This window comes from Fragaria vesca, linkage group LG3 (genome assembly GCF_000184155.1).
Source record: "Fragaria vesca subsp. vesca linkage group LG3, FraVesHawaii_1.0, whole genome shotgun sequence".
NCBI lineage: Eukaryota > Viridiplantae > Streptophyta > Magnoliopsida > Rosales > Rosaceae > Fragaria > Fragaria vesca.
In genome coordinates, this window is record NC_020493.1 from 21241284 (window position 1) to 21267179 (window position 25896).

At 38.1% G+C, this 25896-nt stretch overlaps 3 protein-coding genes across 3 annotated transcripts in view; 1 reads left to right on the forward strand and 2 right to left on the reverse strand.

Annotated features, from left to right (window-relative positions):
* The window catches only part of LOC101292395, a 39040-nt gene extending 13144 nt beyond the window's left edge, over positions 1-25896 (reverse strand). Inside the window, exons 1-4 of the mRNA XM_004296011.1 lie at positions 24884-25896; positions 23423-24190; positions 15303-15354; positions 13471-13765 (exon numbers count right to left, since the gene is read on the reverse strand). Coding sequence (XP_004296059.1) covers positions 13471-13765; positions 15303-15354; positions 23423-24190; positions 24884-25594 — 1826 coding nt within the window. The 5' untranslated portion in view covers positions 25595-25896. The remainder of the gene's footprint in view (positions 1-13470; positions 13766-15302; positions 15355-23422; positions 24191-24883) is intronic.
* LOC101313878 (probable LRR receptor-like serine/threonine-protein kinase At5g45840-like) lies at positions 11572-15734 on the forward strand. Its single transcript, XM_004294741.1, has 10 exons — positions 11572-11660; positions 11913-12008; positions 12091-12229; positions 12632-12703; positions 12817-12960; positions 13047-13187; positions 13440-13969; positions 14385-14575; positions 14684-14816; positions 14899-15734. The coding sequence occupies exons 2-10, from the start codon at positions 11915-11917 to the stop codon at positions 15492-15494; spliced, it is 2040 nt and encodes a 679-aa protein (XP_004294789.1). The 5' UTR covers positions 11572-11660; positions 11913-11914; the 3' UTR covers positions 15495-15734.
* Positions 15884-20202, reverse strand: LOC101314165 (ethylene-overproduction protein 1-like). Its single transcript, XM_004294742.1, has 4 exons — positions 17847-20202; positions 17228-17519; positions 16839-17148; positions 15884-16521 (listed from the first exon to the last, which is right to left on the reverse strand). Exons 1-4 carry the CDS (start codon positions 19841-19843, stop codon positions 16310-16312), a joined length of 2811 nt encoding a protein of 936 aa, XP_004294790.1. The 5' UTR covers positions 19844-20202; the 3' UTR covers positions 15884-16309.

The window sequence follows — 25896 nt, forward strand, 5'->3', positions numbered from 1 at the left end:
ATCACTACATTAATACCAGTACATCAGATTATTCCAACGATAATCCACTGTAGCAACAAATTACATATAACGACCCATCCATAGGTTGTCAGATAGAGTCATTAGTTAAGTGGTTTCACCTTATATTACAGATAGACTACACTCGAACGTAGGATAAAGGAGTTGCTAGTTTAAACTTGTTTCACATTAGTGTTGTATGTCATTGAAGCTAAGTCCAATAGAAGCATGTGCCATTGAAAATGAGGATGTAGTTGTCCGTCTCGTTCCAAAACCTAGTAAGACCTCGCCACCACCATGGTTTGGCCACTACCAATGGTGCATGACACCAATGCTAAGAAGGAGTTCAATCTCTCCCTATCGCATTCTTCTAGTGGCAAGTCAATGTCAAGACACCTCAAACATAAAAGGACGTCATGCAGTGGTGTGGTTCCGACCCAATTGCTTGTTGCGGGTCACAACAGAACATAAAGGAATTGCCATACCTGCTCTAGAGAACATCACATTGTTCTCTAGAAACGAATGTGACAAGATCAATCAACCCTAAACCATGGTTCTCCTCGTAAACTAGATTTCGATCAGATTTGGTGTTTCGTGGCTCAATTTAGATGGCTCTACTAAACATTCGCTCTTTGGGGATGTGCTGCAGATCAACACACCTAGGGATTGCACAATGCCTCTCATCATGATCTCGACGTTCTTGGTGGCGCCGAGTGAAGAAGGCAATCACACTCACCTATTGAGCTGACTTGCTTTTTGTGGTTATGGGCGAATGCTTTCAAGGCTTATCTTTAGACTTCATAGAAAGTGGGTTAGCCTTTTAGGGTTGGGCTTTGTCTAAGTTTTCAGTTTTAAAGTTAATATATTACATTGTTTTGTTATGCTTTTGTGCTAGGCTCTTTAAATAAGTGAGCATGGATAATGTTGAATGATTAGGTCTAAATGTCTAATCTATGTATCAATGTGGTTTGTTCCACAACCATTTTATCTACCCTTAATCGGTTGAGGTATGATATGTAATGGCCTTTTTTCTGGCTTGAGAATCAATATTTGTAGAAGCATGGGCCGTGCACGCTAATAGACTAGAATACCATTAAAGCCGATGATGTATTCGTGGTTCTATACATCTAAATTTCCATTTTTGTGTATTTTCCTTTTCTTTTTTTCATTATTAATAAAAATAAATTTTGTCTTTATAACTACATATTACAGACTATCTATTTGGATTTACTCAAATTGTTTGCTGGATTTCTAAATCTCTATACAATATTGATTTACTCTCTGCATATCACGCATCACTAGTGCTCTCAATCTATATATCATTTTGGATCGACTTCACTTTTGATTTTGTTCTTCGTTTTCAAAGAGATTTTCGTATTACTCAGGCGATCTCGATTGAATTACCAGGTCTGTTTTCGATATCTAAGTTCTATTGTATTCTTTAATCGATTTCTTATTGAATGAATTTGGTTCGCAGTATATTTCAGATCTCCAATTATGTGAGTGAATATGAGCTATGTGGATGATTAAGTTTGGTTTTTTAATGTTCAATACAGATCTACCAACTAATCTTTTTCTTGCAAGATATTATTTTTGGTTTTGGAAAAAGGAGGGAATTCAAGGTTCGAAATGATGGTCGGTTTCGAAATTATGTTTGTTTTAAACTATGCTTTTTTACATTGTAGAAACCCTTCTTATTTCATATTGCTTTTTTATGTAATTAATTGTTTCAGTTTGAAATCTAAAAAAAAAAAAAATTAGCACTAAGATGAAGTGTGATGAAGTGTAATGACCCAGTGTCATTTGGTGTAGTGTTATAATTTCTAATTTGTAAATGAAAGACCTTGAGTTCGACTCATAGAAGACTAGCTAGTTCGTACAACTGAGTTGTTGATATTTCAAAAAATAAATAACACTGATACTTGAATTTGCACACGTCTATTGAAAGTTCGATCCTTTGATTGCTGCAAACACAGTGAGAGAAAAGAAAACAAAATTTCAATATTTAGATTCAACCAAAGAACGTACTCTTACTACTTAAACATAGTACAAATCATAATTGTCTAAAACAAAGTAAACAAATGTAAAACATCTTGTCTTAAATTAGGTTGCACGTGAGAGAACGTGTTGGAGAGGAGGGATCACATAGAAAAAAAAGTGACAAATAAAAATATAACTTATATAAATATGTGGATCATACCCAATAAATATAACTTATAAGTGGGTGTGTCATACCCAATTGTACCAAGACTTTTTGTGATTAAAACTCAACACATTAAAAATGGTTAAGTTAGGACGTCAACATCAGTACACAGATATTTACGGGCCACGCATGTTGTTGTTTAACAATCTTGTACAACAATGAACATCGTATAGATAGAATCATAGAATAGCCAAGAATAAAAATAAGGAAAAATAAATCACGTACTGATTGTAGTAGAAACACTTCAATTACAAATTAAATAATGACACAACATGCTCGAGTTTTTAAAATTATGGTTTTGAATTATGTTTGTTTTTGACTATGCTTTTTTACATGATTGTAGAAACCATCCTGATTCCATATTGCCTTTTTACATGCTTGATTGTTTATGTTTGGAATTTACTAAAATGAAGTATTAATGGCCCAGCATATAATCGCTCATTCGTAATGGAAGACTGTGAATCATAGAAGACTAGTTCATACAATTGAGTTGTTGATCTTTCAAAAATAAATAATACTAAAGTTTGTGACACAAAAATGACACTTAGATTTGCACACGTATATTTAAACCTAAAATTAACAATGAAGTCGACTACACAACAATGACACTAGATGTGTACATGGCTATAAAATTCCAATTGATACCTAAGAATGCTATGTTTATTTATTTATTATTATTTTTGTGTAATTGACGTGTTAACTATGAATGTGATATTTAATAAGTCTTTTATTCTTTCTATACGATATTCATTTTTCTACAACTTCTGAGAAGATGTTTTAAATTTATTTTACTTTGTTTTGGCCAATTATGATTTGTACTATGTCAGAGTAGCAAGACTTCTTTGATTGAATCTAAAAGAAACTTCCTTTTCTTTTCTCTCACTGTGTTTGCAGCAATCAAATTAAGTAACTGAAATTTGAAGCCATGCTCGACTACTTACCTTTGGAAATCAGTCAAAACATCCTATTTAAACTATCCCTCCAGTGTCTGATCATATGCACATCTGTCTGCAAGTCATGGAAATCCATGATTAAAAACTCGAATTTCATCCAAGACCACCTCACTTTCAAAAACAAGTATGGACCTCCCCTTCTACTCCTCCATTGTGCTACAAGAAAGAGGTGCGACGCCTTCAGCAACAAACTTATCAAGGAGGAAATGGCAGAGTTTTACTCTCTTCATTATGATAACCATGATTTTTCTAAGTACTACGACGTCGAAGTTCCAATTGCTGTTGACAACGGAATGCCATGTCTCCATGTGGTGGGCACTTGTAACGGGCTCGTATGCATCGCCGATGATTTAGCGGTTGAAGCTAACAAGTTCATCATTTGCAACCCTTTGATAAGAAAGTCAGTGACCCTTCCTGTGCCAAATTTACGAATAGAGAATTATGATCACACAGGGAGTCCTCTAAAGTATAATGTCTCTATTGGGTTCGGGTATGATGCCGAGACCAATGACTACAAGGTGGTAAGACTAGTCACACTTTTGAATGGAGCAAGTCCTACTGTGGCTGAGGTTTATTCACTAGCCACTGGCTCATGGAGTCCTCGGCGTCGCGTTAATGGCGTGTCGGAAATGGAAGCATGCACACCCCAGGCTTTCGTTAATGGGATTCTTCATTGGCTCGCTATATATGAGGCTGAAGATGGTAACAGTTACTACTTCATTTTGACATTTGATGTGCACACCGAGTCATTTTCTAAGCTAATGATGCCGGAGATAGTCCCATCGAGAGCATCAGCGAAACTGCAAGTGTCTGTTTCAAGTGATGGGAAATCCATTGCTCTATTCTCCAGAAATTTTGTTGATACCGTTTTTGATCGTTTTCTTGATATCTGGATAATGCAAGAGTATGGAGTGCATGAGTCTTGGACAATATGGACAACACTTCGAGCAATAGGTCCTTCAGAATCGAGATCCCTACTCCCCAAGGCATTATGTTTCAGGGTTAACGGTGAGATAGTGTCGGAAATATTCGACGACAACGTTTGCCGGTGGTTCTGGCATTTATATTGTGTGGGACATCGATTATATTCGATACATCCTTCGGGTTGGTGGAGAAATCTGGAATACTCCGGATTCAGATATTACACCGTGAATTCTTACAAAGAGAGCCTAGTCTTGCTTGACATGGACAATGTAGTGTCATACTGAGGCAAAGAGCTTGCAAGGTGAATATTACAGATAACACTGATTTAATTTCTGCTGTTTTTAATTATATACTTCTCTAGTTCTCTTCATAATCTAACACCGATGATCCTGCAAGATCTGACCATAGTTAATGTTTTTGGTGGTACAGAATTGAAGTGATAACATCCTTTGCCTGAAGTAATGGTGGATTTCCATGCCTTTGGAGTTCTAAATGTAATAATAAGGTGCCGATGTATTATCTAAAGTAACATCAGTTTGTCTTTGGATAATTTGAATGCAACTTTTGAACTATCTATTATCTATTTGTGTTTCTTGAATGAAGTTATTGAACTCTAGCAGCAGAAAAATCTTATAAATTTTCATCCATAATTTTATAGTTTTCAACGTTATCTGTTACATTCTTTTCGAGAATATAAAATTATTAAATGGTATTTTCACAAGAGAACTATCACTAGCTATTTATACTCACGAGATGTAGGCGAGCTTTTGAATATTTTTCATGCCCTTCTAAACAAATAATGGGTTACAACTTACAAATCATGATACATCTCACTACTCTGCTTCCTAGTCCCCACTAGCTTCAATTTACCTTCACACAAAGAGCATAGTGAGATGCTTTCAAGCCCAATAGGTTAGGTTCGTTTGCTTGTGGTTGCTGGACCGTGATTCAATTCGACCCACCAATTTTCTTTACCTGTTACGTTTCTTCTTGCAGTCATTTCTTTTCGTTCGTCAAAATTTCACCATGTTTAAATCCTAAACCCCTAAACCCCTGCTTTTTACCCCATTTCTCCGCTCTTCATATAAATCGAGTCCCAGCTCCGCTAGGGTTTTTGCGCCTTGAAGACGACGATTGGTTCACTGAAGAAGAAGACGAATGGGTCACGCCGGAAATGTCGAGGTCATCGCTGAATTGAAATCTTTGCCTTATTGACGTATTATCTGTCCCGTATGATAAAGAATCACATAGATTGTTAGAAATGTTTCATATGTAGAAGTGTTAAGGGTTTAGGGTTTTACTTGTTTGAGATGAATTGCATATACCCAAGAAGATTTTGAATGCAATGAAATTGAAACAAGAACCCAAAGATTTTCTCTGTTTCACTCTGTATGTATGTGTGGAAATTGCAGAAAGAAAATGGAATCTGAAGCAAAGTTTGATGCTTTTCCTCTGGAAATCCGTCTGGATATCTTTCATAGACTACCCATTAAGTCTTTAATCCGATGCACCGCTGTGCGCAAGGCATGGAGATCAGTCATAAGAAACCCGAGCTTTATTCGCACCCACCTTCGCCGCACAATGGAGTCTAATGACCAGAATGACACTCATCTCTTGTTGATCCATGGTTTTTCTGTGAAACCAACCTATGCCTTTTATTACAGTGATGGTGAGGATGACAGCGATATTGTGGCAAAGACACTGGAGCTTTACTCTTTGCATTATGATAACCCTGCTTTTGGTGAGCACTGCGAGGTTGAAGTTCCTTCTGATCAGTTGGTGAATGAATGCTTCCGTGTTGTGGCCACTTGTAATGGGCTGGTCTGCCTTGCAGATGATTTGATGCAATATTGCAACACCCACATATACTTAGCGAATCCATCTATAAGAAAGTTTGTGACCCTTCCTGAGCCTAATGTCACATATCGGACACATGGTGGGTATGACGCTTCTATTGGGTTTGCTTTTGATGCTATGACGAGCGACTATAAGGTTCTGAGGCTTGTTACTCTTAGGGATGAAGTTGAACATTCACAGGATCGCACTGTAGCTGAGGTTTTTTCACTAGCCACTGGTTGTTGGAGCATGCTATCTGATGTCACTCATCGGTTTCAAATGGATCCACGCACTCCCCAGGCTTTTGTTAATGGGGCTCTTCACTGGCACGCAAAGCGTTGGAAAGAACATGATCTTTACTATTTCATTTTGATATTTGACGTGGGCAGGGGTTTATTACGTGAGACCATGATGCCAGAGAGTTTGGAGGGCGGTAGACCATTAACATTGCAATTGTCTGTTTCTGGAGATGGGAAGTCCATTGCTCTGTTCCACCTGTATTGTAGTTATTTTTGTGAAGATCCTTTCTGTGATATCTGGGTAATGAATGACTATTGCATCCATGAGTCCTGGACCAAATTGATTCGACTCCGTCCACAAGGGCCAGAACAGGATGGTCTCCTCTTGAGTAGTTTGCTCCCCAGAGCATTATGTTTCAGGAAAAGCAATGAAGTAGTGGTGTTCAAACAAAGTCATATATCCTCATGTTCCAGACATCCTTCTTGTCATGGGTATGAGCTATTTTCGATAGACCTTGCCAAAAATGTAATAGTCTTGGGATATGTGGACATTTTTATTACACTGTCGATTCTTATGAAGAGAGCCTTGTCTTGCTGGACATGGACAATGCAGTTTCCTACTGAGGCAAAGAATAGGTAACATGATTTAGATGCTGATTTTCAGTGGTTTTATTCATTTTACTTTGATCTTATCCTACATGGCACCATCAGTTTTTGCAACTTCAATATAGTTTTGATCTGTATGATCATTATGATGATTTACTACCTATAGCCAAGTGATATCTATTCATGAATGAATCAGGATGTACTTAACAAAGTTTGATATATATTTTTTTGCTTTCGTTGGTTGGTTCTGTGCATACATTTCAGGCTTCTATGCCTGCTTTTTGGGTGTTCTTCCCAACTGCTGTTTTTTTTTTCCTTTTCTTTTTTGGTTTCTTGTATTTGCTGAGTGTCTTTCTTACTCATGTGTTGCCTTGAAACAATTTTGTTACTAAATCTGAGTGGTGAAAGCTTAGTTAAAAATGAAAACAAAACAATAGTATTCATGGATAAGTAGATGTACAGAAAACTAGAAGTTTAACTGATAAGTAATAAACATTAGGAGTAAATGCTTGTGACACCCTGTAGTTTACACCTAAAATCAGTTTTGTCCCTCACTTTTTTTTTGTAAACTGGTATACCCTTATACTTTGAATTCTCGACTGATTTACCCTTTTCCCAGCTGGTTATGACTGTGACATGCTCATTAACAATGCTTGTGAGAGCTTCAATGGTTGGGTTTTGAGAGCAAGGTCTAAGCCCCCTATTACTATGCTAGAAGAGATAAGAGTGAAGGGTTATTTAGACTGTTAATGAGCATGTCACAGTCATAACCAGTTGGGAAAAGGGCAAATCAGTCGAGAATTCAAAGTATAGGGGTATACCAGTTTAAAAAAAAAGTGAGGGACAAAACTGATTTTAGGTGTAAACTACAGGGTGTCACAAGTATTTACTCCTAAACATTATTAGACTGGTGCTTTATAAGTGCTTGTAATATCTACTTGGTATTACCTTGGACAGTGGACTGTGGATCTGTTGGATCTACCCTAGTGAAGGGAGTATATTGAACTACTGAGCGCATAGTTTATTTTCAGGTGCAGAATTGTTCAATAGTACATGCAATCTACGCTTTCTCCCGAAACTACATTTGTTTTGCTTTCATGTGAGGACTTGTAGTGCCATAACATACCGACCCAAATGCTCTGTATTGAATAAAAATAGTTGTATTTGGTTGCAGATCTGTAGAGCAGTAACATCCTCCAATTCGCTGGTGTTCTACAATGGCTTGGGACTTCTAATTGGATGTGCTGACTACTGAGGGACGTCTCGTCTGCATGGATTGTCAACTTCATATTTCATGAAAGTTTGGTAATATCAGTTACAGTTTTCAATTGGTCATGTAGATGACTTATTGTGAACTTTCAATTTTGTTGAAAACTATGGAAGTATCAGTAACAATTTTCATTTGGTCTTGTAGTTTGAGACTTGATATTGTAATAATTCACTGAATCTCCTTTATAATTCACTAATTTTCCTGAACAAATTTTGGTGTTCATTCGCATATGCTTTGCTTTTCTCAATTGCCATCTATATTGTTATTCACCTGGTTCTCTAGCTGATTCAAGGAATCAATTTCCTGACATGTACGCATATATTCCTAATTAATAGAATATGTAGTTCAGGACCTGTGTGAACTTGTGTTATGGTTCTATAGCTCCATGAGGTTCGTTTCAAATTCCTATGTAAGTGAGTTGGTGACCCTTTCCAAGCCTAGTGTTAGATACAAGACTCTTGGTAGGTCTGAACTATTTTCCAATAGACCTTGTGAGCAGCCAACAGTTTATAAGTCTTGGGGATTTGAGGATACAGATATTACACTGTCAATTCCTGTGAAGAGAGCCTTATATTACTCTGATCATTTGTCCACAGTTTCCGGTCTTTGTGTTCCTTATTTTTCCGGTGTTGGTGTTCCTGGCTTCACTTTGTTCACTCTTGCACTGTTGCTCAATCTCAATTGCTTCCTAATTTTCTCTAAGAATTCAACGGTTGACTCCAAAAACTTACTCATTATAGATATGTAATGCACACTCTTACTGTTACAGGTTGTAGATGTAACATCAAGCATACCAAGCTCGAAAACAATTCGAACTTGGTCGAGCCGATGTTGGTTTGCAAATGCATTCCCTTTGCTTGGAGTGAGCACAAGGTAGCATGTGATATGGTTGCCACTGCACACAACAGAGGTAAGCTTTGTGAAAACAGGCATGAATTTAGGTCCACCTCACATGCGTGTGAATATATATGATGGAGTATCTGCACTACAAGACTTCAATCATGGCCATATGGGGCTTATTTTTGACAAGGATGGGCTGCCATTTCTCAATAATTTCTAACACCGATTTCGAACATAATTATCTACTAAACAAGTTCTTAACAAAGTTAACACCTGTTTCTTAGTACCTAATGGTTCTCTGTATCTCAGTTAACTTGGTTTTTCAGAATCTGAAACCAATATTTAAGGGATTATACTTAACAAACCAACTATTGTGGCTTCATAAAAGCTCTACCAGTAGTTGGAGACCCCAGAAAGTCAATACATTACTGATATAATGTCATAGGGAAATAAGGTCTCACAACATTTTCTATTAAGATCAGGAGGTTTCATTGTCAATTTGTGAAGCAAGGGGACCAAAAGAGCCCCAATTCAGGTACTAGGTCTAACTCCACTCAAACTCAACTCCAGGAAAAATTCAGCAGCAAGTTATTATGGCCCATTTCTGTGCCCTATCAGTGGTCCAAGTCTAAGCTTCAAGTGTCAATATATTACAAGTTAATAGCATTAGCTTTATATGCTAACCATGATCACTTCCCTTGCAAATGCTAAAGCTTATTTTGTTAGATCATTGTGTTAGTCCCAGAAACTAAAGTTGTTGGAAAATAAATGAAGCTCAAAGTTATGGTGGTCAATTTTCGACACCAAGATTAAAATTTTGTGTGAAAGACATCTTACGAACAAATATCTATCATGTTAGATTATCATTATCACTATTAGACTGAATCAATAATGTGTACCATGCTAATAAACTGAGGTACACATGCCCGAAATTGATTGAAGGTGACATTCTTCCTACCAACATATTAGCTCCCAAAAACCACAATATATACTTTCCGAGATTCCAAACACAAATAAACAAAAAATTCCCACTTTTGCTGTTTGAAGTTTCACTGTGGACAGTCACAATACACTCCAAATAGCTTGCACTACAGACCCAATAATAAGTTAAATTTGCCATTTTCTTATGTAAGTTGCCTCTTACTGCCAAAGAAAACTCTATTAAATTGCACATTTTGAATGTAATGCTAGGTGACTAGCTGTGTTCCATGCATATATACACCATAGCCTGCAGACCTCAGACCAGAAACTTCATTCTCAAAGAGAGAGAAACCAAATGGAGGAGCCCAGTAAGGTCATTGTAACTTGCAGAAGAGGTTGCTGGATAAGGAAGACTAATCCACTTTACCTGAAGATACAGAGACTTGAAAACCACCACAAGAGCACTAAGCCTAAAACTGATTAAACACCCCACTATATTTCATAAGGGGATTTCTTAAAACTAGCACTGGTATTCTTAAAAATCCAATTAATTTATTTTTAGTCCACAAGAAGCATAATCCAAGTGGATAGAAGATATTGTTTGTTATGATCATGATGATGATGATCATTGAGAGCCCACATTCCCAAAACTTGACAAACTGGTCTGAATCATTGTAATGTGCAGACAAAAATAATAGAGCCATTATGATCTACTAATTGTTAATTGATGATGCTAATATAATATATACATACATATATATATATATATAATTGTTGTTGCCTTGTGCAGGCCGGAGCTTAGAGTACTGGTTCAATCTAGGTGTCTGTGTTGGATTTGAGGACCAGTTCCTTATTTCCAGATTCACCTCCACATACAAAACCCGAAGATGAAGAAGAATAGAAGCACAAGTCTTCACCTTCTCACGACCAATGGCATGATGCCATGATCCATTCATATTTTTTTTCACTGAGATCATCCAATGAACCTAAGTATTAGTTCTGTGCTTCATCGAAAAAAAAAGTATTAGTTCTGTGTACAAAGTCAATTTTAGTGTTCTTGCACTGTAAAAAAGATGGCTCAAGCTACCATTCATCTTTTTATGTTCAACTAGGTCCTAGCTACGTACTTCTTACTTTTCATGGCTTACAAATAGAGCTTCACTCAAAACCGTAGAACTCAACGGAATCTACCAATAGAGTTTAACTCAAACAATAATCACTATAATATTATTTTTCATTCTTCTGTAATTCGAACATAAAGGGTTTCTGATTTTTCGATTGGGAATAAAAGGAGAGATTACCATTTATGAAAAAAGAAATGAGATAAACTAAACACCCAACACATTCTTGTAGCTCAAGCAAGTCAAACAATCACAAACATCATACAAATAAATACACACATGTTTCTTAATTATACACAGGTTTTGATTATCAAACTGATTTTTCTTTTATCTGAAAATCGTCAAACAAATTCAAGTCAGCATTCTCAACCTCCTATCAAGTATTTCAGAGATGAACAAAGATCAGCACAAAAAAGAAAAGAAAAAAGAACTATCTTTGAGACCAATAGAGAAGAAGTACTCACTCTTTGATCAAATCAAAAGGCAGTCCTGAAGTATTCCACAGAAAACAGAAAATGAAAAATAGAAACCAAGAAGCCACCGAAAACGGCACGTGAGCGGCACGTGGGGGCCAATAGGAGAGTGAGACACGGCGGCCTTATAAATATATAAAACTCATTGAAACCGAGTCGCCTGACTGCTCTGCCTACAAGACAAAACAGAAAGAAGCAAAATCCAACGTTGCTGAATTGCCGCGAAACCGAAACGACGCCGCTCCGAAGTTTGACCGAGCTGTCCGATATTATTCCGGTACCTCGTTCCCGGCGAATTCTCGGTCTTACATTTGACAAAAACCAAACTGTGTCTTCACTGTCTTGTCTTTTTTTTACTACCAAGTTTCATTATTCTTTTTTCATTTTAAAAAACAAAGCCACGCGCTTTCTTCTACATTTGGCCAATTCACAATGCGCACAACTCTCATTTTCTCAGTTGTATATTTATATCTGTACATATAAACACATCAAAGTTTGGAGCTTTTTGATTTCTTTTTCGGATTTTCAGGCATGAATGGACTGTGGAGATTTGATCGGTTTGTGGTGTTTGTGTTGATACTGTTTCAGTATAATCTGAGCTTCTGTTGGTGTCTCAACAGTGAAGGTTTGTAAGAGTAGTGCTGCTGCATTGTTGGATGATCATGTTGGGGTTTTTGCTGAAATGGGTTTTTGGTTTTTTGGTGCAGGTTTGGCTTTGTTGAGGTTTAGGGAGAGAGTGGTTAGAGACCCTTATGGGGTTTTGAGGAATTGGAATGGTGGAGAAGATGATGGTCCTTGTTCTTGGTTTGGGGTTGAGTGCTCATCAGATGGGAAAGTCATCAGCTTGTGAGTCTATGTTTTTCCTTTTCTGTGCTTCTTGTTTTCTGAGATTGAAGCAGATAGCTGTTGAATCAGTTTGAGTTTTCTATGGCAATAAAGAAATTGGCTTTTGTGGATGTGTTGGGTTTGTGTATTAAGTAGTTATGGATTGATTTGTGGTGGGGGTTTCATATGAATATCATGTAATGAAATTAACTAAACTCCTTTTTTGAGCTTGAAGCTTGAAAGTGATTTGGAATTCATGAACTTGTAATGATTTTAGAATGGCAAATTTTAATATCATACCTGCACTTTATTGGATTAGAGTTGCTTAATGCTAGGATATCTGAACGTATCGAATTAGAGGCTCTGACGAGTTTCAGTGTTCGTATTTTCATGAGCCTGAAGTCAGATTTGATCAACTTGCAGGAATTTGAAAGATCTTTGTCTTGGAGGAACATTGGCCCCTGAACTAGGGAAGCTGGCTTACATAAAATCTATGTAAGACTATAATTGGTTCTAAGTCCTGCAGATGTATTCCATTTCAATGTAATTCTCGTAGCTTTTGCTATAATGCATTACTCTCAATCTGAATTGGTGCTTCTTTACTACAGTATTCTGCGCAATAATTCTTTTTCTGGGAAAATTCCTAAAGAGTTTGGAGACTTAATGGAGCTGGAGGTTTTGGACTTGGGATACAATAACTTTAGTGGAACCTTGCCATCTGATTTCAGCAACCATCTGTCCCTCACTACCCTGTATGCTCTTCTTTTGGAACTCTTTACCCTCTTGTGTTTTGTTTTGAATGACTCTTACTAACCTCATATTCTGATTCTTATCGCAGTTTACTTGATAATAACCAATTTCTTGGTTGTTTATCTCCTGAAGTCCATGAGCTTAAGATGGTTTCTGAATGTCAAACAGATGAGAGCCAACTAACAGATCCTGCTTTCGGGACATCATGCATGAGCAGATCTATCAGCTGGTAAGCAAGTAAAGTAATCAAAATATTTATATCTTTGCTTGGATTTACATGGGCTGGGAAAGCTCCGGACTAGTTTACTTACAATTAGTTCAGCTTTTACCATAATCGATTAATGACATGGTAATCCAGTAAGTTTCTAAGGCCTTGGACATATTATCTATTAGAAGGAACACTGGAAAAATGAAGTGTCTTGTACCTTGTAGCCTCGTATTTCCTTCATGTATTCCAGGATGACCGTTTCTTATTTTCTAGGAACACTGTTCAATCTGGAGATGCAGCTCACCGGAGGTTGCAAGAGGTGGTAGATGAACCCGAGCCATCAAAAAATGGAAAAGCTAAAGCAACTGGCAGGGCTTCACCTTCCATATCTGTTTCACCATCTTTATCACCATTTTCAGCTGCAATGCCACCATCTGATTCACCATCTTCAAATTCCCCTTCACCATCCCCATCATCAGATTCTCCTTCACCATCTCCCTCAAGCAGCTTTCTGACCCCTTCACCCTCTCCAGTCCCAGCAAATCCACCAATTATTATTTCGACACCACCAGAGTCTAGTACATCAAAAGCTCCATCCCCTGCTTCAGTTCCAGCGCAAGGGGTTAAAAATAGTTCCAAGTCAAAGAGTCGCGTAGTTCTGATCTGTGCAGTTGTAGTTGGAGGGTCTATATTCATTTTACTTTCAGTCATTGGCATTATGCTTTTCCGGAGCAGTAAAGTTGTTACAGTAAGACCGTGGGCAACAGGGTTGAGTGGGCAGTTGCAGAAAGCATTTGTAACAGGTCAGTATTCTTGACAGTGCACATTCCGCTGCACAGATCAATCTCTTATGCATGAGTCTTAGTTTGTTAGCTTCCTATCAAATTCTGAGGCACCTTTTAATACAGAATGATACCAGCTGAGCTGAATATATAGCGAACATTAAAAGCTACACGCCCTGTCGACTTGTTAACCACTCAGTGCTTGAAGCATTCTATGGCCAGAAATTGACCTTGATGTTGATGGAGCCTAGGGACAGTTTGCCTTTTACGGAAACATTTTATTCTATTTCAAGATCTAACTATTGGCTCAAAAGTTATTTTATTTGTCCTCTAAAATCTAGGTGTGGTTTTCCTGATGAAGACATAGGACAATATGTGCAGTCTAATTTCCACTTGAGCTTCTTCCATGGTTCTGTACTCATGACATTTCTTTCAGGTGTACCAAAGCTAAACCGATCAGAACTTGTGGCTGCTTGTGAAGATTTCAGTAATATAATTGGATGCTTTTCAGATGGTAACATATATAAGGGAACTCTTTCAAGTGGGGTTGAAATAGCTGTAACATGCATTACATCAACCTCTGCTGGAGACTGGTCTAAACATCTGGAGGCTCAGTTCAGAAAGAAGGTATAGTGTAAAGATTGACTTGAGTCTTGATGCATCCTTTACTACAATACCTAACAGTCCCTAATTGCTCACTCCCATTGATTATTATTATTTTTTTTTCTATTGCAGATAGAAACATTATCCAAGGTGAACCATAAGAATTTTGTAAACCTTATTGGGTATTGTGAAGAAGAGAAACCATTCACAAGAATGATGGTTTTTGAATATGCTCCAAATGGAACACTCTTTGAGCATCTACATAGTGAGTACACCTTGAAATTTGTGGTATCCCACACAATAGGTTTTTTCTCTTACAGTTTGATAATTTTGACTGTAACTTGCAGTAAAAGAAGCGGAACACTTGGACTGGGGTATGAGAGTACGAGTAGCCATGGGTATGGCATACTGTCTAGAGTATATGCACCAAATGACTCCACCAATATTCCAGAAGAACTTGCAATCAGCTTCTATATACCTGACCGAAGACTATGCAGCCAAAATATCAGATTTCAGCTTCTGGAATGAAGGAACTGCAGCAAAGAAGAGATCAGCTGACAAAGAGCTTATGGAAATCCCACCTGCTAGTCCAGAAAGTGATGTGTACAGCTTTGGGGTAGTATTGTTTGAAATGTTCACTGGTAGAATTCCATACTCTGTGGAAGAGGGTTCTCTTGTGGACTGGGCATCACACTATCTCAGAGGGGAGAAACCCTTGGCAGAAATGGTGGATCCTATTTTAGAAACTTACCAAGAAGAAGAACTAGGAAAACTGTTTCAAGTGATATCAGATTGTGTCCATCCTGACCCGAAACAAAGACCAAAGATGACAGAGATCACAGCCAGGTTAAAAGAAATCACAGCCATGGAACCGGATCGAGCAACACCAAAGTTATCACCTCTTTGGTGGGCAGAACTTGAAATTCTTTCTGAAGGAAACTGATCATGAAATCTATTTATTTTTCTTGTCCATTTCTTTATTATTTGTGTGCGCGCTTTATTCTTTTACCCGATTCTGTTATTCATTATAGCAGTGGGGTGCATGTAGGATAGATCTGATTGTGTGGTGTACTAACCCAAGTTAGAAGAGATGAACTGTAAATAACGATTGTATTGATAAACTGAGCCTTTTATGCTTCATACACGAAAATATAACTTCTCAGATCAATAGATTTTGATTTTTTGAACACTAGCTTTTAGAGGTTTATGGAGTGCTGATTTATTGAGTTCTCTATACTTTCATCTGCTGTTGGCAAAGACTGCGCTTCGATCGAGTGGTAAACAGAAAAATCCCTCCTTTGTTTCAGAAGCTCAGAACTGCTCTCTCTGTGTGTCGAACAAAATCTGAACTATATTGCAGTAACTGAGATATCATGTACAATGGGGCGTAAAACAGATCCATTTTCTCACCAAGAGACAAATCAAACAATTCTCAAGGTATAAGGATTTAACAAAAAGAGAAATTTACAGCAGGGAATTCTACTCTGTAGTATATGCTCCCGCAGCCATCTTAGCTAGATTTCTTGACAAAAGGGCTGCTCTCAATGCGTGCTCTTCAACCAACAATCATCTATCCACAATGCCATATATACATAGCAGTCCCTTTGTCGACTTTTCCTTTTCCACCAGGTGGGTTTGCAGCTGGACTATCATGATTCTGAGGAAAGTTCTCACAAACAGTTCAGTCCTGGTATCACTGAAGATGAAGTCTCCTGCACACTGAACTCATAAGGAGCAATATATTCCAATTAAATTAGCTCAGTCCCGGGCTCTATTATAGAGATCAAGGGTGTCTGTGTGGTTGGGGTCCATGCAGAGAGCTGCTTGACAATCTTGTAGAGCAGAGCTGAGGTCTCCACTTGACTCATGAAACGCAGCTCGAAGATGAAGCATTTGCAGGTCAGGCTTGAAGGCTATGGCCTTTGTAAGCTCTTCTACGGCTTCCGATTCTCTTTGTTCATCCATCAGCACTGGTGTCATGGTATTGCATATATTAGTATAACACCTTTTCTAACTTTACCAAAGGCCAAAAATAATGCGCTTGTTCTGTATTTCATCTCCTACTTGGGTTTTATAAAAGATTTTCCTTGTTTTATCACTGCTAGATTCTATGTCAGGTGAACCAGAGTGCAGTTGCACTCCAATCTAAAACAAAATGAAATACTTCTTGTTCTTGGCGCCAAGATTACTAGATGGTTGTTTTCTGATACAAAATTTTAGTTTTGCAACTACTAATTAGAGAATAGAATGCAGCAACAAATATAATGTCCAGGGTCATAAAGATTACCTGCTGCCCTGTATCTGTATGGATACGTTCTCAATGGATCCAGTTCTGTTGCCATATCGAGATCTTTCTTAGCCATCTCAGGATCACAGTACTCTGATCGCTTCTCGTAAGCTGATGCATTATTTTGTGCCTTCTCTATTAGCATGGTCATCTCCTCATATGCAGCTTTCCGTTGATTTTTAAGGTGGTAAACGCGCGCCAATCCTTGGTGAGCTCTTGTATGCTTGATGTCAAGAGCACTCAAGTAACTGTTTGCCGCCTCCTCAAGCTTACCACAATCAACATATATACTCCCCAAGTTATTTAATGCCTGCAAAATATCAGAATAACATTTCAAACATGTACATCAAGGTACAATGATGAAGGACAAAAGCATGGTTGATTCTCACCTGTCCTTTTCGAAGACCATCTGACGGGCATTTAAGAGCTTCCTCCAGCAGTTGAATAACATGAGATGATGATTCAGGGTCCAGGCTAGCATCTGCCAATACATATGCTTTGAGGAAAAAAGCTTCAAATGACCTGTTTGTGTGAATAGACTTTTCAGCCTTTGAGAGAGCTTGTTCACGATTTCCCGTATCATATAAAATCCATCCTTCATAGACAAGCCTCTCATGGTCAGAACTAGCATTATTTCTAGCCAACCGCAAACTGCGCATTGCAGCCTTCTGACAGTTCAACCTGAAATACACATTTCTCAAAAAGGTTCAAATCATAGCACACAATTCACCTGATAATGGAACAGTATGAAACAATTCATTATACCAACATGCAGTTTGGTAGAAGTGAAACAAAGGTGGGAGTCATTTGATTTGATGTGTTATAGTAAGAACAATGGTAAATTCCACTAATAAAACCATATTTCGTTCTAATCAGGTTCCCAAAGAATCCAAACATCATAATTTATGTGGTGAAAATATTAGAAACCAAGATGTCAAAAAATAGTCAAAATACATTGCAGTTGGATAGCACAGATACATGTAGCTATATATGATGGGAAAAACATACCGTAAAAGAAGTAGAGATTGCCGAAACAATAGTAGGCTCTTTCCAGGGTCATTCCTTAGCATCTGATGTATGATAGCCAAAGAACCAATGTCATCAACAGACGACCATTGATCATATAGATGCATCCAGCAATCAGCCTCGGTCATTTGCTTAACCCGATGGTTAAGAAGCTCAACCAAGTAATCCCCCTTAGTCTTCCCATGAAACATCATATAATTGGGTTCTAGAGTTAATAAAACACGAATATCTCGCAGAGCACTTTCATAATCTGCAAGTGCGAGGAAGAACCAAGCCCGTAATTCAATGCAGTCAGGTGAGAGCTTAAACCTAATAGTTTTATCAATCTCAGTAATGGCTCCACTAATTTGCTTCTCCTCAACCTTCGCAATAGCTCTATATTTGTATGGAAATGAAAGAGTGGGATCTAGTTCGGTTGCAGTGCTTAAATCTGAAATCTTTTCCTTCCCAATATTGTAGAGGGAGCGTTCCTGGTACATCCACCCTGCTGGCTTATACTCAGAGATAATAGAGCTCATCAGTGTATAAGCAGAATACTGTTGCCCCTGCTTGTACTTGGTCCTTGCAACACCGGCCACTGAATAGACATGCCCCGCCTCCACTGCAGCCAGGAAACGATACTGTGCATCCTTAAACTCTCTTCTTTCAAGCAAAACACAACCCAATAGATGCAACGCAAGTGTTTTCTGCCACCTCTGGGTTGCGCATTCTTCCAACCTCTCCAACAACATCACAGTGGTGGTTGATACCATACTTTCCTCCATAGCCACATGGCTTAGAAAGTAATACAATAAGAAAGAACCATGACCAGCCATGGCCAATCTCTCCCTAGTCTTGGAGCTACAAAGAAACTTCATCACCTTTGGATCGTACAAAGAATTCGGGAACTCTCTTAATAATACCTGCAAGCAAGCAGCAACAAGAAGAAATGCCATCTCCTCCAAGCCATATTCAATAAGAACCAACGCATCATCAATGTTATCCACCATCGAAGCTAGATAAGCATCACAGGCAGACTTCATCTCCTCACAGCAGAACCTATTTGCAAAACAAAGAAGCTCCCCAACAACTCCAGGACTAAACAAGTCCAACCTCCTAGTCCTACTATACACTTCCACAGCTCTCATTCCCTTTACAGATATCCCATTTTCCGAAAAATCTATCCTACCCTTTCTCGACTCTTTGAAACTACCATACAACATAGTCTTGAGTGGACTAGATAGCATTGCAATTTTACACCTAACACAACTGATTTCTTCATTGCCAATACAAAATGTAACATCACTTTCCTTCTGCTCTAAATTCACACACTCATTCTCATTCCAACTAGGCACATTACTAGCTTCAATTTGATCTTGATCACATTGGCAATGAGTAGAAATTAAATTTGGATCATACCCATATTCTAAAGCAATCTTAGGACACTCAAGAACTTGTCCACCACAATCCATAGCTGACATACCTGAAAGCTCATCTTCTCTCCTCTCAAACCTTAACCAAGCCGAAAGCACAACCTTAGAGTTGACATCAACAGCATTCTGCCGAGCAGCTCGTAAACACCTCCGAAGCAATTTGGGGTCGCCAAGGCTGCGCAAGAGGGAGTACTGCTCCACAAACAACAATGATCTATCAGATTGAGATTCACAACCCTCTAACCGCCGATAGAGGTCAGCTAAGATCTCAACAAAGTCAATGGGCTTCAGGTGAGACTCTATGGTGGGTTCAATGAGGTCTGTACTAGGGAGTCCATAAGGAAGAAGAAGAGCTTCAGTGACTGACACTGAAGAGTTGAAAGATTTGAGCTTTGAGTTTGACTTAAAGGACTTGAGTAGCTGACTATTGAGCTTAGCTCTTGAAACACCACCATGGGTTTTACCACTTGAGGTTTCTATTGGATTCAAAGCATGGACTTGGGTGCTTGTGAATCGTTCTAGAAACTTAAGAGCACGCATATCTGAATGGCAATATATCTTCTGCATATATAAAGCTTGAAACTTTCACAAACCCAGAACACTAAAAATGTTGGGTTTTGAAAGAGAGTTGATAAAGCTTGAAACTTTCACAAACCCAGAACACTAAAAAAGTTGGGTTCTGAAAGAGAAGTGGTAAAGTTTGGAACTTTCATATACCAAGGTGGTCTAAGTTTGTCAAGAAGAAAGCTAAAAGAAAATGGCCTCTGGTTTTGGGTTTTCTCTTTCCTTTCATAGGATATATTCTATAAGCAAATTGCTAAGCTTTTTCTATCTGTTGTCTCCATCTTTGTCACTCTGTGTTGGATGTCAAAAGGGGTTTTGGTGAACCTGAAACAACTCTGAATCGTTTAGTCGTTTAGGTGGCTAGCTCCAAAGGAAAGGAGCTTTTGTTGGAGTCAGTTCAGAAACCAGACCATTAACACCCACTCAAACTCTGCCACATAGTTTTCAATATGAAAAAGTGGAGCAATCCGAGAGAGTTGGTCAACTGGTTAATTTCAATTTAGATTATCTTCAGCTTAAGTGCTAATTAGTTTATTAAGCAACTACATGATGTGCATTGAGGAGAAATTTGCTTGTTAAGCAAAGGTGTATTGCACCATTGAGTAAGCTTGTAAACAAAAGTTACTTGAATGTTAAATGTGTCCCATCTTACACCTGAAAGGATTCTTTCTTTCCGACCAGTAGAAATTAGGTACCTACTAAATTAAGAAAGTTCTAATTTTATAGTGTAAGCCCGACTACTTGTCACGAAAATATGTTTATGTCACCATGTATCTCGAATTAGATTATGAGTTAGGCACTGTGGTTGAATGTCTAAATCAAAGACGGTCCTACGAATTGGTTCTTAATCAAGCACCAAACTATCATATGAATAACAATTGAAAAAGGAGTTGAGTAAGGAACAAACAAATTCGGGACCAAAATTACCAAATGGGTTAGGAAGAGGATAGATCCAAGTACACCTTGTCTGTGTATCTGAATTTAGTAGTTACTAGTTAGTACCATGCTGCATCTATGCCTCCATGGTGGTTCGGTCTTTCTGATGCAAACCTAAAAAATATTGCAAAATAATTGAAAAGTTGGTGAGCATCTCCATAATGTAATGTCTGTGAGTCTGTGACATCACGGCAACTTGGATGCTCATCTTAAAATAATAACAAAGCACCAGAAGCAGAAACAGAAATGGTGGGAATTATTTATCCCAACCAGGTCACAAAAATGGATCATAGCAAAGAGCCAAGAATTATAACCACGTGCCAACAACAAAATCCATGTTAGGATTCTGAAGCAGCTTTGTTTCTCATCAGTTCTTGACAGCAAGCTAATTTGCACCAACATGCGAAAATCACAAGAGTGCTGCTATATATTGTCTGCTAAATCAACCCATTTTAAGCACAGTTACTTTGGCTACAAAGCTGTGCTGAAGTTGTGTATCTATGGAAGCAAGGACTCTTACTCAAATCATATGAATTAAAATCAGGCTAACATTAACAACACATTTCATATGCACCAATGGTTGATAGTGGCTTGGACAACTATCAGAACCAAAGTTCTAACTCGGAAGACATTCCTACTCTTCTTTACATCCACAGAACCTCTTATTAAGATGAGAGCAAGTCCACAGAAACAAACCCTTCCCGAATCCAATTTGGTTCTCGGACTTGTTACTGGTCTATGCTGCACAATATACTGGGTCATGCTGTCTCGATGCAATAAGGTCAAACATGATGGCTATAGAACTAAATGATTTCAGATCAACATGAAACTTGAAACTGATGTGGTTCAAAGAAGATGGAGATAGATGCATTAGTCATTTTGACATCTTTAAGATTACACACCACACATATATAAGCTATCCAGCTATACTGCTCCCCTATCAGCTGCATTACAAAGTACTTATAAGTAGAGAAATTCGTGTGAATGGTATACGAACTTTCACTCCTTATAAACTTTGGTATATCAAGTTTTAAAAATATCAGATTGGTATCTCATGTTTCCATCCCGACCTAAGATTGATATATATAGTTATTAAGATGACTATTTTACCCTCAGACAAAAAAAATGACAAATTTACCCTTAAATTCTCTTCTTTTTTTTCATAGTTTTTCTTCTTTGTTTTCTTATTCCAATTTATATTTTTTGGCTTTTATATTTTCAGGAACGTAGAGAAAAAATTCATCGTCACTTTCTCCTTGCTAATAATCAATTCTTCATCTCAATCGTCCTTCAATGTCAATGAAAACAACAAGATCCTTGAGTGTCTGCAGAAACAACAAAGATTAAACTTTTGTATGTTTCCCCTCTTCAATCTTCTTTAAGTTTATAAAGGTCAATCCAAATCATCAAATTCCACTATCTCTTCTAATATTTCTGAAATATGAAAACAAATAATAAAAAAAAACTAAGAAAAAAAGAGAACTTAAGGGTAAATTGGTCATCTTAATGACTACATATACCAATCTTAGGTAGGGATGGAAACATGAGATACCGTTATGATATTTTCAAAACTTGATATACCAAAGTTTATAAGAAGCAAAAGTTCGTATACCATTCGGACGAATTTCTTTTATAATTATTAAGTCAAGTGATTAGACAATCACATAATTTACACGTGAAAATAGATTTAGATGACACCCACTCGATCAGATTCCTTATAATTTTTAATTTATAAGAAACAATTAAAGTGGCTGACTGTAAAGACAACAATTATTGAAAGAAACAGAAATAAAGCAGCACCAGCCCCAATAACTCAATCCTGGAGATGCTATTGAAAAAGTCCTTGCATTTTCTAAGTCCACTCTAAAGAAGATAAGGAAGCAAACCAACAATTCCAATTTTCTGAAAGAAAGATCCCCTCCCAGTCTAACATATGATTGAATAGAGAAAAGCATAGTAAAAGTTGGAATCTTTCATCAAAACAAAACATGACTTGAAGTGTTAAAACCATACTAATAGTTAGGGAGGTTAAATGGTCTTAGTCAGAACTATGGCTCCATGAGAACAAAGATCTGTTCAGTCAAGCACAGAAGCATATACAAACAGAACGACAGATTTATGTTATTGTAGACAAACCAGCGATGTATGCAGGAAAAGGAACGCAAATATCACATAGTTTTCTTTCTTAGAGGTAGTAATCAATCCTGATAACAGAAGTGTGATGTGCATTATTGACATGCAATGTCACAAAAAAAAAAAAAAATGTAAGCCAGGGACACAGATTCATGTGAAAGTTAAAAATGTACAAGCAGAAAGAGCCGAAGAGCCTGTGAAAAACATACCTGTAGCATATATACGAAGTCTACTTAATTACATAGCATTGAAGCTTCATTATTATGTTTACAGCAGCCAACATATACACAAGTGAAAGATCCCTGAGAACAATATATACTCAAGAACAACTTTTAGACATCGCAGTATTTCGACCTCTAGGTTGACCAGGTCAAGTCTTGATGCCTTCCATAACTATACAAAATCAAAATTTATAGAGCACCAAGACTAGATGCTTGTGCTATGAATATTGAACCACAAAACTATACTTCAATATTCCCTCAAATCTCTGAACTTCTTGCCAATTCTCTAGACTGTCCTTATGATCCAAAGCTTGTGTTTCTTTATATACAAATATAAAAGACAGGATTCGATCAAATTGGCATCTGAAAGGCGCTTGCAAAGTTTGAGGTAAGTATCTACAGTACCAGATTGTTGAATCCTTTTCCGTAGCCCATGCAACACAGCTGCTCTATCCAAATAATCTGGGAACAAACCCAAATCAAGCATTTTAATTACTGTTTCGGCAGCATCATTAAAATGTCCTCCTTTAATGTACCCTCTTAACAGCCATGAGAGGCTTTTCTTCTTAGACAAAGAACTGCTAACCTCTGTCCTAGTAAGCAACCTTGCTATGGCACTGGTTTCCTTACGGGAAGCACAGATGGCTAATACAATGTCATAAAGGTCACCATCAGGCTCTTTACCCACAAGCTTCATTTCCCACAACTGTCTTTCGGCCTCAAGTCCACGTCCAGAACAGATATACATAGCCAGAAGCCTCTCATGAACCACCCCACAGAGTGTCGAACTTCCCTCTTGAATCACCCAATTAGACAATTGTACTCCATCCGCTAGAAGATCAGACTGGTACTTCTCAATTAGCCCAACATCTTCTGAATCAAATTCAGCCACCAGCCCAGCCCTTGTAAAAGCTTTCAACTTGCGTAAAGCTTTCCCAAGCTCATTCAGCTCTTTAACCACAGCTGTCATAGCAATGAGGTAGCTGTAAACCTCCGGCTTCAACCCAGATTCTCTTAGTTGAATTACAAACTTCACTGAATCCCTGTAGTTACCGTCAACCTGCAGAAGCACATTTAAGAGGTTCATTGACATACCTTTGACAACTATATATATTGTACTATGTGTTAAAACAGATCAATAAGAAAAACAGAATACTCAACTTAATGCTAACTATGCTCGAGGAATATTAAAACTTAAAAGACTGTACAAACATCACAGAGTAAACTGAAGCAAACATCTTTCTCTCTACCAATATATGTTTTAGTAGTTTACCAACTAAAAGCAATCATTATCAATTCATATAATAATTAAGAGCCAATGAAATCAACCAGTGGCATGTAGCAAGTGGGCTATAAACATTAACCATTTGACTGTATGAGTTGATTGGCACTAATGCGATATAAGTGAAGATGGTAAATGTGCTAAGCAATGGTGAAGCAACCGACGAACTTTACAAACTGAACTAATGATAACAACTTCCTTTCTACCAATTGTTAGTGTTTGGATCAACTGGACATAAGTATCAAACCTTTGATCTGAATAATCCAGGAACAAGACAAGCACTCAAATTTTTCTTAATAATTCCAAATGGTTCACCTCAAATCTGAAACAAGATCAACCTAAACCCAAACATAACATAATAAATGGGAGTGCACAAGGTAAAATTCAGCAGCATCTAAGTTCTCAAGTAAAGATCACTACTATCAAAAAAGGAATAGCAATACATGAAAAAACGACAAACAAAACACTCACCGTCATCTTCCAAGCAAGATACCCAGTCGGCCCTCCTTTATGCCCATCTCTATCATCTTCCTCCGAATACACAATCCCGCGCTTCAACACTTCCTTCACAAACAAAACCGCATTCTCCTTCTCCCCCATCTCCCAATACAACGAAATCACCTTCTCCATCATGCTAAAACTAGGCTTCAACCCAACACAATCCACATCCACCAAGAGGTCAATCACATCCGCGACATCATTCCCCTCCTCAATCAACCTCTTCAACCAACCACACATTATCGAAACCATCAGCTCCATTGTCTCCTTATCGACCCGATTCTCCCTCCTTAGCCACTCAAACACCTCAAGCGCGCACCACGAGTCCCTCCCCTCCTGCGAAAAGTAGACCAACACAAGCTGCAGCTCTCTAGCCGATAACCGGTCATTCATTTCCTCAAGAACATCAGACGGCTCCCTTCTCATCCTCTCCAACTCCTCAATCGCCTCAAAGAAACTCTCCCCCATTTCGTCCTCGTCATCACTCGTCACAAACTGGTCCAACTGCACCGAATTAAACAGCCTAAAGTCTCGAACTTTCCCCGATTTCGCTACCACAAAGCTCGGATTCTTCTCTTTGTATATGACATTACAAACCCTAGAGCAACGTTTTCCTGAAAACCCACCGCTAAAACGGTACCGTTTGACTGCAAAACATTGGGTCAACGATTGAGCAAAGGCCATCGTCTTCGCCCAAATCGACAGCAACCCGATTCAATTCAGAGAAAATAAAACCCTAGAAAATTAGGTAGAGGCTTCCATTGAGGTTGAACTAAAATCGAGGTCAAGTAAAGCATACCCTTTGCCTCGAATTGAAGGAAGAGCAAGGTCTCAGAGGCGCTGGCTTTGTCTTTCTCTCATTCCCAATTGTGGACCAGGAGAGAGAATTAGGGATTTGAGAATCGGAGGGGTTTTGGATAATCCAGAAAGCGTTGTGGTTTTGGGATTGTGAGGTGCTCCTGTAATGCCCGAGCTATGCCACCACT

What these genes read in the sequence shown, in the direction of transcription:
- LOC101313878 (XM_004294741.1), top strand. Translation starts at nt 11,915, where the DNA reads ATGAATGGACTGTGGAGATTTGATCGGTTTGTGGTGTTTGTGTTGATA. An exon ending in TTGGTGTCTCAACAGTGAAG is followed by an intron (nt 12,009 to 12,090) that starts GTTTGTAAGAGT and finishes TTTTTGGTGCAG; the next exon opens with GTTTGGCTTTGTTGAGGTTT. An exon ending in ACTCTTTGAGCATCTACATA is followed by an intron (nt 14,817 to 14,898) that starts GTGAGTACACCT and finishes TGTAACTTGCAG; the next exon opens with TAAAAGAAGCGGAACACTTG.
- LOC101314165 (XM_004294742.1), bottom strand. Translation starts at nt 19,843, where the DNA reads ATGCAGAAGATATATTGCCATTCAGATATGCGTGCTCTTAAGTTTCTA. An exon ending in CAATCTCTACTTCTTTTACG is followed by an intron (nt 17,520 to 17,846) that starts GTATGTTTTTCC and finishes TGTGTATTTCAG; the next exon opens with GTTGAACTGTCAGAAGGCTG. An exon ending in ATGGTCTTCGAAAAGGACAG is followed by an intron (nt 17,149 to 17,227) that starts GTGAGAATCAAC and finishes GATATTTTGCAG; the next exon opens with GCATTAAATAACTTGGGGAG.